Genomic DNA, 13,944 nt, shown 5'->3' with positions numbered 1-13,944 from the left:
TGAAGTTTGTTTTATATGGGAGGCAAAGGATAAATCCTGGTCAAATAAAACTCCGAGGTTCCTTACAGTTGAGCTAGAGGCCAAGGTAATGCCATCTAGAGAAATTACATTGTTGGAAAAGGAGCTTCTGAGGTGTTTTGGGCCAAGAACAATAACTTCAGTTTTGTCTGAATTCAACATCAGGAAATTACGGCTCATCCAGGCTTTTACATCCTTAAGACATGTTTGAAGTCTAGATAGCTGATTAGTTTCATCTGGTTGCCACTAGGTGGCAGTGAAGGAGAGACAAATTCCACGTCACCTTTGCGTACATCATTTTTGTTGACCAAACCATGTAAATATCATGTAAATCTAATGATAATTGTCCCTCAAGGCTTACCTCCTGTTGCCAGTAGGTGGCGCTAATATGACTAGTGGATATTGTCATACAGATGTGTTCAGGACGGGACTCCAATAAAACCTATGAAGTTTCAGGCAGATCAGACAATGTACACCAAAGTTACAACAATTTCCTCTTTTATGGTGAGACATCAAATTGTTCACCACATAACGGGAAAACCATAACAGTTATGCACAGACCTGTGATAACTTTTCATTCTGAAGTCAATCGGATGAATCCTGTCGGACAATATAGCAAAAGTGCGAAGACCAAAATCCGACTTCCTGTTGGGTTTGGGGGGTGGGTCAAAAAGCTTTTTTGTGCGTCTGGGCATGATACATACATGTGCCGAATTTCCTAATTGTGTAGATGAAACCAGCCATTTGGGCTACACGTTAGGGGGCGCTGTGGAGCCATTTGCCATGCCCATGTCTGAAACCACCAAAATATGAAATTTTTCGCCGCGCCGGATGAGCATACCTCTTTTCATGAGTTTTTGAGCATGTTTAGACCTCCAAAAATGCAATTAATTGGAGAAAAAAATACTAATAATTCCTTGCATTCCAAGAGGGTCCCTAAAAAGTTCAAAGAAAATAATCTGAAAATAAGCAACAAAACAAAGCTAACCCAACAAAATAAAATTATATATTTCAGTGTATTTCATATACTTTCTGGACATCTTTTCCTTTTTTTAGGGGAAAATTTTTTCATCATTCTTGCCTCTTTTTTAAATAAAATCTTAGGTCATTTTCTCGTCACCTTTTACTAATTTCTTCCAATTTCTGGGGCATTTCTTTTCAAGTTGGCCTTTGCCTTTGTTCGCCATATTTTCAAAACAAATCAAACCAATCTGCTTGGATTTCAAAGGTTCATTTACTTAAGGTGTCTGAATTTGGAAAATTATATTTAAAATGTCCAGAAAACTATATTTGTAATCATAATTATACATTTAAAATTATTTCACAGATTTTTTGCCCCAGAGTATTTGATTGTTTGTTTTTGACTTTGACCTTTTTTGTTCTTTTTTTTTATGTTTTAGGTCATTTGAACATGTTACTAATTTCTTGATTTTTGGGGGGTCATTTCTTCTGAAGTTGCCCTCTTCCCATGTTTTTGCAAAATATTAATACGATCTGTTCAGGTTTCAAAGGGTTAAACAGCTTGCAGTCCCATTGATGCAGCTTTTTAAGGAGCGTAACAGCAGATTTGGGAAAGGGGGGGGGCGCAACTGAACAGGATAAAAATGGAAAAAGAGAGACAAAGAATTTCTAACCTACTTTTCCTTCCAGTGGGAGGAAACAATGAGAGGTGAAAGAGGAAGAGAGAGAAAGAGAGGGATTAGTGATGCTGCAACACAATGATGGAGAGCTTTTGCTTCCGTAAAAGGGAATAAATCAATTTTTCTGAGAATAAACCATAGTGATACTATAAACACGTGTTTGGTGGAGGTTTTCCAGAAAGCAGGTGATGTGAAAACTCTGAGTATGCTAACCCTGAGAGGAGAGAACCTCTGTCATCTGTTCCAGAGGGAGAGTTAAGTCAAACTCCGAGTCAGTCACCGTGGTAACTGACTCTGACTCCGAGTCAGTCACTGTGGTAACTGACTCCGAGTCAGACACCGTGGTAACTGACTCTGACTCTGAGTCAGTCACCGTGGTAACTGACTCTGACTCTGAGTCAGTCACTGTGGTAACTGACTCCGAGTCAGACACCGTGGTAACTGACTCTGACTCTGAGTCAGTCACCGTGGTAACTGACTCTGACTCTGAGTCAGTCACTGTGGTAACTGACTCCGAGTCAGCCACCATGGTAACTGACTCTGACTCTGAGTCAGTCACCGTGGTGTGTATCACCATAATCTAATCCACAATCATCACAGTAACTCTCCGTCCATCCCTGACTGCTCTTGTGTCGGTCGTCTTCATCGTGTCGGTGAAGTAGATGCTGTCGTCCGTGATTTGTCAGCGGTTGTGTTTACATGCAGTGTTTAGTGGAGCTCCAGTCTCGGCTCCATTAGGCCTTTTAACTGGGCTCCTGTTGTCTGCGTGTACGAGCTACGGGTCGACCGATGTTGTTTTTTTAGGGTCGATAGAGGAAATTAGTATTTAGTGAGAAAGAAAACCCAAATGTGGAACCAATACGCATTTACAATAAAAATGAAAATATTTCTGTTGAAATTCAGACTTAAGAATATAGCAAACTCAAATACAAAACTGTGTTTAAATGCCTTTTAGCAAATGTTTAATCAAATTAAAACTTTCAACATCATTCACAGCAAGTTCCCTGCAACTTTTTTATGAGATTCAGTAAAATCTTTAATTAAAAATGAATAAATAAAAATATCTCCCTGAGGTTTTATAAAGTTAAAGTTCCTACTTAAACAGTCTGATATAAACCTATATTATTTATACAGTCTGATATGAACCTATATTATGACTTTATTATTTCAAATACATATAAAATACGACCTTTTAAAGCTGTATATCCCTCACCTGAGCCAAAATTTAAAACACATGTCCCTTCTCAGTGTTTACTTTTAAAAAATGGCTGACACCTTTCGCAGCACCCCTCCCCCTCTTAAATAACACACAGTCCCTATCTCTAACCGCAGAGGCAGGCTGATGCAGCGACTAGGAGCACGCACAGAACGCCGAGTCCGGTTAAAGTCTCGCTGAGGCGTTTACATGAGGGAATAACTCGACTTCTTATCAAATTATCTGGGTGTGTTGTGTATTTAGAGAAATTCTATTCAGTCTGATTCAGTCAGACTAACATGTTTACATGTATTAAAAAATCCAGTTAAAGTCAGACTAACTCACTAATTGGACTTCTTCTTATATGTGAAGGTACTCGGTGTGTTCAGTCAGTTTCCTGTGAGCATCCATTCACACAGTCCTGGTGAGGAGCACGTGAGTAAAGGAGATGGTGATCCTGATGCACTCGGACAGGTGCCGTGTCTCCCGTATCATCCATTAGCCCAAATCTCACGTATGGGCTGCTTTGCAGAGATTGAGGTCGCTGTGGATGATGACGGATAATGGGACACTAGTGACAGCCAGGCATCTCTTTGTACTTTACACATGAATGAGTTTCCCAATCTTGTCAGAAGCATTCGGTCTTACGGCTGCAGAGCTGCGCTCCGCAGAAACGGCTCTGCAGACGAACAATACAAGAGATGCAACCGCATTAGATGCCTCAGAAAGACTCTCATGACTGATGAATAATTAACTTATGACTGGGTGTTTTTTTATTGCTATTTAAAGTTTAGCATTCATTACACATGGCCATAAAGACCTTTACCTTCAGACATGCTGAAATGATACGGAGCCAAAAGGTTTGTTAATCTAAAAAATAAAAAAAAAGATTGAAAAATAGTGTCACCAAAAGCTAGACCTTTAAAGCCAAAACATAATCTTTTCCTAACCATAACCACATGATTTTTATGTCCAAATATAATTACAACTTAACCACAGTTGTGTTGAAACATTAAGAAACATTGATTTTTGATGTATGCACGACATAATAATCTACAAAAAAAACACATCTGTGGTTTGCAGAAACATACAATGCCAACACTTGTTTTGTGGGTTCCAAGGCTTTAGGACCTTGCATCCTCACAGAGTGAAATCATCTTGTTAAACTATAGATTGTTGGCCCTTGATAAAGTATACCTAAACTACTACTATAAGAAAATAGGATATTTTAAGCTATCAAAACACATATCACAACCACAGTAGTGTAGATCTTTGGGTATTTGGCTTCTTACTGCTTTGGCCTATTTTTTTATACTGACTCAGAGTCCAGCGTGCGTTATATTTCCATCTGTTTCAATCCGTTGTCTTCTCTTGATTTTTGCTAATTCCATCAGTAACACGGCTGAACAGAGTCAGTCGCTGGTTGCAGGAGGAGCTACTGATGCAAACAATGTGCCTTCGTTTAGGTTTATTCCACGATGTTTGATTCGTCCTTGAAGCTTTATCGACATCATTACCACATAATAATGATGGCACGTCTGCTTTTTGTCTCTTGTCTGCAGACGTGGCTTTAAAGAACCAGAAACACACTTGTAAAGCCGCTTTTACACGATGATTAAGTCTTGCAGTTAACTTTGAAAAGCTAGCTGGGATCATAATCACGTGGAGAATGAACATATATCCTGACTGTTGTCTCTCCGGTCTCTGAATGTGCATATCTAATAATTTCTAAAATGATGCGTCAAAATAATTGTATATAAATATGGAGTTTGCTCTTCTTGCTCTTTATCCTCCCACTGCCTCACCACAGTCCTCTTCATTCATCTCCAGTAAAACATCCCCTTCATTGTCTTCTAATTGGCACGTATTCATAAAAAGGGTCTGAATACACGCTCACATGTGACTGATACCGACTGACACAAATGGAGATGTGATTACTTACACACACAGAGCACAATCCTCCAGCTTCCTCTGCGCACGTGAGGCTGTGTGTGAACGCACGCAGAGCTAATCAGGTCTCATGTGTGTATTAATGTTTCATTCCTTCACTTCTTTCTCTTGTTCTGCTTCTAAATCATGCATGTGAGTACGCCTGTAACACACGTCCTTATCTACACATCCCTTTTTTAATTTATTATTTTAAGCTAGTCCTGTTTTTTCTAGAAATCATCATGACGCTGTGTTTCATCATTCTTCATTGTCACAGTGCAGACCACATGAGCACTCGAATTTCAAGGAATTATAATCCGCCTGTCCCTAAACTGCAGCGACAACCTCGTCATATTTAACAGTGAGTCCTTGGCGGAGGCAGAGACGCTGCAGAGAGGACAGATAATTTAGGAATGTTGGTTGGAATAATGCGCTACATGATTCACATCCACGCATGAGTAATTTAGCCCTGCAGTTTACCCCCCAACCCCATCACTCCTCTACCTTCCCCATGCTCTTCTCCTCTTTCTCTTATTACTCTAACTTTACTTTTGTTGTCCTCAGACTCTCAGTCTGTCGCTTAACTTCTCACAGACTCTTTCATCTCTAACAGTGAATAATTATAATTATTCAGAAAAGTAATTGTAAGGATATTATCATCATCAGCCCCGCAAGAATGGACTGAAATCCAATCTAACTAAAATTAAATAGGCAGCGCTGTTCAAATGTAAACCGAGGTATGGTTACTGAGTTGCACATTTCTTGCCTTATATGTTTTCAGAAACATGTTTTAATTCCCTCTCAGAGTTTGTGAGTTTGTTGTGATTAACTTGTGAGGGTAGACTACAGGACGGTTGTAACGCTGTCTCTTTCAGCGACCATGATCAGCTGAAAATGTGTGTTATGACGCTCAAATTTTGACACCAAGTTCTTTGATGGGGGTTTTAAGCAATGTTTACAACTTTTTGTGTTATTTTTTGCACAATTATAAAAAAAATACACAAATGACAAAGACATGCAATGCAGGGAGAGACAGAAAACAGCAGTGCAGTGCATCCTGGTAGTTTTCTACTTTTTGAGCATCCTTTTTCTCTGATTTGGTCATGTAGAACCAATTTCAAAAGTATTTGCCTCTTTCTGCTGCAGAGGTGGCCTAGTTTTACACGAGGCCCTCTTTATGTCAGTGAAAAACTCTTTTAAGAGGCCTGTCACAGATTAGCAGAAACAACATCCACACTGAATAACAGTATTGGACAAAAGAAGGTGTAGTGGTTTTACTCTGTGCGTCCAAAGAGGCCTAACTGCCTCTTTTTTACAGCTCTGCCTGACATAAAGTGTTGAAGAGCGCTTGTCCCGGAGTGATGGCACACCAACATCATCCGTGTGGTGCACACATGCTGAAACCCTTCGCAGCCGGGCAGTCCCCATGCAAACAGCCACGATGCCGTCTTTAATTGCCCCAGAAAGGTTTGTCCACAGTGTGATGGGGCCCCTAACATCTCTGATTTGGAGGCTCTGATTAAACCCCCTCTGCTCTGATTTCATGCTTGTGTTAGTGCTTTGAGTGTTGCCATGGAGCAGCCATCAGGGTCGTGTTTCACTAATGGAAGAAAGCACTCGGCTGGGCACGCACTTCACAGCACGGCTGCACCGACTGGGCCCATGCATCCTATTAACTCATCTGACTCGGCTTTAGACTCGACTTGAAACATTTCCCTCTCTTTGTCTCTCTGTTTTTCTCTTTCACTTCTTCCTGCGTTGGCTCCTCAGACCGCAGCGCTTCACTGTCACTGTGGGGGATAAATGGGAGATGATGTCAAATATGGAAAGAGGAAGAAGGAGGTTTATGGGTTTGTGGAGTACGGTCAGTGTTGAAGTGGGTCCCACCACTGTCAGGGCGGAGCCTGGAAACTGTCAGGATGATTTAAGATGAAGCGAATCTCTGTGGTGGATAATTACTCATTGAGGGAGCGAAGTTTGAGTGGGTGCCAGCGTCTCTGAGTGCTGCGGGCTCTCGTTCAGACGAGTCTCACAGCTGCAGTCCATTAAGGCATCATCAGTCTGGAGAGGTACTGCTGTTCACACTCACAGGGAGTGAACTGAGAACAATCACCTGCCCAAAGCCTCTGCCACAATCCTGATGACCTCCAGCGCCCAGTGTCAGTGGCTGCTGTTTTCAATCTCAGAAATTTCACTGAGATTACGTCTCACTGCGTCCACAGCCAGGAGTCCACGCTCAATAACACAGATGATGATGAAGTCTAATTGGATTCATTTGCAGAAGAGCTCTGAGATCATTAGTAATGCAGAGGACTGTGAGCAGCACAGAGTTGGCGCTGATGCAGATTTATCATCGTGGTCAAATGATTGTGGAGGTGTGTAATTTTGGACCTGAAGCACTGATTTATTGTTTTCCTCACGTATGAGTTACCTGTGAAGAACACTTTAAAGCCGTGGCCAGACGCAGCAGCCACATACTTGTTTCCAGGATTTCAGGACATTTCCAGGATTTTAGGATGTTTCTGGAATTTAAGGACATTTCCAGGATTTTAGGATGTTTTTTTAGGACATTTCTAGAATTTCAGGACATATCTAGGACTAGGACAATATTTCTAGGATTTTAGGTAATTTCTAGGATTTTAGGACATTTCCATGATTTTAGGACTATTCTAGGATTTTGGGGACATTTCTTAGATTTTATTTTTCTAAAAGTATCCACTGTAAAGTTTTCACAGGCCCCCATTCATGCTTCTTGCTGTTTACCTGTTCTCTGGTCTGTCCATTATGCTGAATGTAAAACAACAAAAAAGAAAACACACACACAGAAAGGCATACCTGTCTGCAGCAGAGCCGTGGATACAGCTCTGCTCTACTGGCAAAGGGAAAGAAGTCTGTAGTGTATTTTTAGCAGGTTTACGCTTGTTTAACAAATCCACGTGCACACACTAATTTTGATGGAAAAGTATTAGTGTTCTCAGAGATCTGGCGGTAACTTAACGGTGCTATCAGTGGCTGCAATCTATTCTGTGAAACTCGCCCCTCTGTGTGTGAGGGTGTGTTTGAGTGTTGTTGCAGTGGTGTGAAAAGGTAATATAACAGGATAAAGTCAGTGTACTACATGTACCAACAAAAAGTATTCTTTGTATGTTAACCACTGATGTTTTTAACTTGACAGATTCTTATTGGAGAGCTGTGTGCCTTCTTCACCAAGGCAGAGGGAACCCAAGAGAAGACCATCGTGACTGCAGACTGCTGCTACTTCAACCCCCTGCTGAGACGCATAATACGCTTCCTAGGTGAGCACAGTGTTGACTGTTAGCCCCTCTGCTCTTTGGGCACCTGTGAAGGGCATTTCTGTGTCGAGGTGGTTTCTGACAGAAAGAGTGATACACAAAATCAAAAAGATCAAAACGTCATGAAAGAAAAGGTTGACTTGTAAGAAGGTGACCTGCAACACCTCCAAGTTTGTCAAGCCGAGCTTGTAGCTGTTAATTAGATGATAAACTGTGATAAAATCTGTGAGGTGAAATATTCAGGATGATGGCAGGAGGACGCCAGTGAATATTAAGCGGTCTGATCATTTGCCTGTTGGGCTGAATCAGCTGAGGCTTCTTGTTGCAATTTCACACCTCAGCTGATAATAATGTGTTGGGGCTATTTAAGGAAGGAAAAGTTATTATCACCTGTTTTATTTTAAAGTGCTTTAATGTGTTCTCTGTCATACATCTAATGTGCTTTTCTTCGTCTTCTCATATATCTTTAAACCATGAAGTGTGTGTGTGTGTTTCAGTTTGTGGAGTAAAACTGTGGAATGAGTTGAATGAGGAACAATGAGGAGCAATGTGCAAAGATTTCAGAGATGTACAATAACATTATTTCACAGTGATGTCTATCTGTGGGCGGGTTTTCATTAACCCTCAAATTGTGTGAAAACTGGAATTTAATAATATAAATTCGCCTGATGGAAACACATTTACAAAAAAAAACTCCCATATATGGCAGAAAAGTTTTTATGCTCACATGAGGTGGTATTCAGGCTATTCGAGAAACAGCATATTTCAGAAACTGCAGTGGAAACCCTTTTGAGTCTTTTCTAGGTCACAAGATGCTGTGAGGTCACATGACGCTGTGAGGTCACATGATGCTGTGTGGTCACATGACACTGTGAGGTCACATGACACTGTGAGGTCACAGGAACTGGCTCCCTCATGATGCAGCAGGAGCTACAAGAGCTGTTATTGCATCACATAACTCGTTTTGAAAGTTTTGAATCCACAATTCCTCTGTGAAATCGTGGACTACATCTCCCAGAAATCCCTCATAGGTGTCCACTCCCATGTATAAGGGGCTTGCCTTTCCATCACGGCTCCATAACACGCCTACGTGGCCTCGGATTGGAAATAATGATGGCTAGTGCGGTGGCTGCAACAGAAATAAAGCTGCTGATGTTTTGAACATCCGTCGCCATGGTTACTGGGATGTTATCATCAGAGGAGAAGTCACATGACATCACTCAGGGGAAACACAGTCAGCTCCATGTTGAGTTTTATCAACGTTTACAAAATGTTGCTTCAGTTTTGCACAAAATGAAAATAAAATTAACATCGATTACATAAATTAAATAGCCAGAAACTCTATCTATCTATCTAAACTTTATTCTCTCTATTGTTTTTTATTTACACCTTTTCTCCGTCACCTTTTCTACCCGCCACCTCTCCTCCCAGGTGTCTATGCCTTCGGCCTGTTTACCACCACCATCTTCGCCAATGCCGGCCAGGTGGTGACAGGAAACCAGACGCCCCACTTCCTGTCTGCCTGTCGCCCAAACTACACAGCATTAGGCTGCCAGTCCACCATGCAGTACATCGCAGAGCGCCGCGCCTGCACGGGCAACCCGCTCATCGTCATGTCTGCACGGAAATCCTTCCCATCCAAGGACGCAGCGCTCAGCGTCTACTCCGCCGTGTACACAGTGGTAGGTTGGAGCTCTGCCAAACTTTGTGCTTTTGTTAACCCTTTACAACCCGAGCAAACTGGCTTGATTTCGCTCACAAACATGGGATGGTGATTTAACATTACGCAGTTATCATTTAATGACCCAAAAATGAGCAAGGAATGAGTCAAAAGTTAAATATGTGAAATACACATTTATATGTGTACAGATATATACATATATATATATATATATATATATATATATAATGATGCAAACCTGCTGGTGTGTCTTGTGTTGCTTGTTGTACCGCGCTGTGCGCATCCTCCCGTGTGCTTTCTCTGCAGATGTATGTGACGCTGGTGTTCAAGACCAAAGGCACGCGGCTGACCAAGCCCACCATCAGCCTCACGCTGCTCTGCCTCGCCATGCTGGTGGGCGTGGTCAGGGTGGCTGAGTACCGCAACCACTGGGGGGACGTCCTGGCGGGATTCTTCACCGGGGGAGCCATCGCTGTGTTTCTGGTGAGAGTCTATCGAGATGTTCAGTGTGTATGTTTCGCTGGGTTACTTTGTTGAAATCTCCGTCCCCACTGTGTTTTACTTGGACTGTCAGCGTGAGGATGCAGGTTTTGGCAAAGGGTCAAATCTTCTCATTTCTTTTTTCTTTTCTTAAATTTGTACTTAGCTATTATTTCTGACATTTGTGCATTTTTCTTTGTGTAATTATTATTTATTTATTCATTTATTTTTAATTTAATTTTTTCGTAATTCTTTTTTTTATCTCGTATAAAATCTTGCCCACGCTAATAATGCTCTTCATTTGGAATTAGAAGACGATCAAAGCTTCTCTAAAAGTGAAATTTATGTTGCATCTTTTTCTTTCTTTTTTCTTTGGTTGGACAAAATGGGAAAAAGGGGCGTATGAATGAAATGTCAATTAAACTACATTTATGATCTTTTTGTTGCATCTTTTTTGGTTTTGTCCACATATGGTGACGTTTAAGATGACCTTGAAAAAAAGGCTATCTTTACATGCCCTGACAATATGATTTTTTATTCATTCTGTGGCGTGATGCACTGATAATATGCTGCATCCTTTGTTTATTGTTTTAATGTTATAAATAGAAATATATATATTTTAAATCTCCTCATGTCTTTATCATTTTCTCTCTGACTCTTTCCCATTCTCTCTCTCCAGGTGACTTGTGTGATTAACAACTTCCAGCGGATGCTGCCGAGTCCTCCTCCGCTGCGAGCCCAGCGCCCCGAGTCCGTGCTGGGCATGCCGATGGTGACGCTGCCCTGTGTGGAGAGTCCACTCGAAAAGTTAAGTGGCCCTCAGGTAAGGGGCGAGGGCTGGTGTGAGGCACGCCTGCGCTCACTATACAGGGGCTGAGATACACACCCCCTGTCTCTTACCTGAATCCTCCTTTTTTCCCCCCGAGAGGGAACAAATCCCCAAACACGCATGCTCCGAGCCCCACCCGCACCAACAAAAACACGCCGGTGAATCCTGTAAATCTGAGAGCCGTGCGGCCGAAAGGAGCGCAGCAGAGATCTGCGCTGTTAGAGATGACATGTTTGTGTTTGGTTTTTCCTAATCGAGGTTTTAGAGTCACTTATCAGTGTGAGGTGAGTCAGCAGTTTGGCTTCGAACACAAACACAGCACGATGACACGACAGTATAAAGTTTTACATGATACATAGTACAGACAGTAGCACCTGATTCAAAGAGGTACAGAGGAGAAGCCGGACAGTACAGCACAGCACCACACCAACAGCACCTCCAAAACTCAAGTCCGTATTTATGAGCTCCGTTTATTGACATATGTTTGTTGATATACACTGATTTTGGCAGATACTCAGCGGCCTGCCGGCCAATAAGATAAGATCCACCGATGACAGTGACAAACGTGTCTCTGTTGTGTCACATCAGTTTTGTGCAGACAAAAAAGCAGTTCGGGCTAACGGTGTCCCGACATCCCGGGACATCACTGAGGTACACTGTGATGCGTTCAAGCTTAGTTTTTTACTTATTTAGTAAAAATAAGTACAGTTTCATGATGTGTTTAAATGTAGGCCTGCAAAATGCCATTTTTGGTGAAAAAATAAATAAATTTGGCTGTTTAAAGGAGAAAATTGTTTTCACAGCAATATCAAATAGATACTAAAGAGGGAATTATGATCTAAAAAGTAAAAGACTTTCAAAGCAGTTCTGATTTTTCTGCTTCTCACCTGAAAGAAGCTTATTTTAAAGGTTGTTTGATAAATGTGTGGGATTGAGTTTCTGTTTATTCGAGGGGCTACATGACTTTAAAATTTGTGCTAAAAATGAAAAAATGAAATATTTAAAAAAGTTGTTGTATAGTAATGAAAAGGAAGCGATTAGGCGTATAAATGTATAAAAACCTTATTTTTATTTGTAAAAAAGGTTTTGAACCCTGATTTACTCAGAAATGATGTTTCAAAAAGAGAAAAGGGTCCGACAAAGCTGCCGCCCGTTACAGCGTCCTTCGTCTCTGAGGTTTCCCGCTGAAGCGTCGATGCCCTCACGCTGGTTTTTGGGACGGCGAGTCCACTTGTTCAGGGAAATGTCCTCTGGTCTGTCTCCGTCACTAACCCTCACCTGACTGCCTCTTCTCCTCTGTCTCCCACCTCCTCCTCTCACTCTGCTCCCTCACTCTCCTCCAGCATCCTGCACTCTCCGCCTCCTCCCCCCCGTACAACTCCTACGTCCAACCTTTCTAACCCGACTCCTCTGACCTTTTCCTGCCGCCATCGTCTCCCCTCAACACCTCCTCCCTCATCTGTTCTCATTTCCTCCCTCATCTGTTCTCACCTCCTCTCTCCTTCTCAGTTGTTCCTCCTCCTCTTCTTCTCTTCCTCCTCTTCCTTCCTCCCTTCCTCCTCCTCTCCTCCTCCCTCCTCCTCCCCCTCTCCTCCCCCCCAGCCCTATCGGTTCCCCGCCACCCCCGATGTCCTCATACCGTCTCGCTCCATTTCCAGCGAAGTCTAGACCAGTCGGAGCAGCACTCGCCGCACTGCGCCGCCCATCCGTCCGGGCTGCTCTTGATTATTCTTTTCTTCACTTTTCTCTCTTCACCTCCTTCTCTGCCCCGTCCTCTCTCTTTCTCACTCCTCTTTCTCCCCTGCAGACTCCGCGTGGATCTCCGTTCACCGAGATCACATGACCATCAGCCCTATCGGTTCCCCGCCACCCCCGATGTCCTCATACCGTCTCGCTCCATTTCCAGCGAAGTCTAGACCAGTCGGAGCAGCACTCGCCGCACTGCGCCGCCCATCCGTCCGGGCTGCTCTTGATTATTCTTTTCTTCACTTTTCTCTCTTCACCTCCTTCTCTGCCCCGTCCTCTCTCTTTCTCACTCCTCTTTCTCCCCTGCAGACTCCGCGTGGATCTCCGTTCACCGAGATCACATGACCATCAGCCCTATCGGTTCCCCGCCACCCCCGATGTCCTCATACCGTCTCGCTCCATTTCCAGCGAAGTCTAGACCAGTCGGAGCAGCACTCGCCGCACTGCGCCGCCCATCCGTCCGGGCGCTACGCGACGCTGCACCGCTCCTATTCCACGCAGGTCTAGACCTCCGATACAGCGCACACACACACGCACACACACACACACACACACACACATCCTGTTGACCTCTTGACCCCCAGGAACCGATAGGCAAACTCTTAAAGACTCTTTGCTGGACAGTAAATTTTCATTTTTAAGACTTTTTGTTTTAGTATAAACTCATCTTCAGTGGCTCTGTAAGGAAAAACACATCGACCACTGAGAATGTCCATAGTTTTTCTTTTTGTTTGTTTTTTACGAAGTTTTCAGCTGTTTTAGAGGCTAAACGTGACGGCGAACTTCCTGTTTGACTCCCAGGACGCACAGTTTTGATGTCTGCCGTCAGGAGGCTGCCATGTTGGACCAAAGAAACCCGCTGAAGGACACGTGTGCTGCTGAGATTCACCCGTAAAAACATCCTCTTAGCAAGCCATACGCACACACACACTCTTTATCTCTCTCTCTCACACACACACACACACACACACACACACACACACACGGTAGTCGGAGTGGCGGTGTCCTTGTCAGCTCAACGTGAGGTTTACTCAGATCAAGGAATCATTTTTCATATCTCTCAGCAGAAGCAGCAGACATCATGTTTTCTCTCTCAGAGTCGCCGAAAACCGACGTGAAATACAAACACATTT

At 42.9% G+C, this 13,944-nt stretch overlaps 1 protein-coding gene across 1 annotated transcript; it reads left to right on the top strand.

Moving 5' to 3' along the window:
* Positions 1-6,585: 6,585 nt before the first annotated feature.
* Positions 6,586-13,022, top strand: plppr2a (phospholipid phosphatase related 2a). The gene is made up of 6 exons (XM_042505229.1): positions 6,586-6,646; positions 7,953-8,078; positions 9,507-9,757; positions 10,063-10,239; positions 10,916-11,043; positions 12,873-13,022. Exons 1-6 carry the CDS (start codon positions 6,586-6,588, stop codon positions 12,979-12,981), a joined length of 852 nt encoding a protein of 283 aa, XP_042361163.1. The 3' UTR covers positions 12,982-13,022.
* The last annotated feature ends 922 nt before the right edge of the window (positions 13,023-13,944 follow it).

This window comes from Plectropomus leopardus, chromosome 17 (genome assembly GCF_008729295.1).
Source record: "Plectropomus leopardus isolate mb chromosome 17, YSFRI_Pleo_2.0, whole genome shotgun sequence".
Lineage (NCBI taxonomy): Eukaryota > Metazoa > Chordata > Actinopteri > Perciformes > Serranidae > Plectropomus > Plectropomus leopardus.
This window is presented reverse-complemented; position numbering and strand designations above follow the sequence as displayed.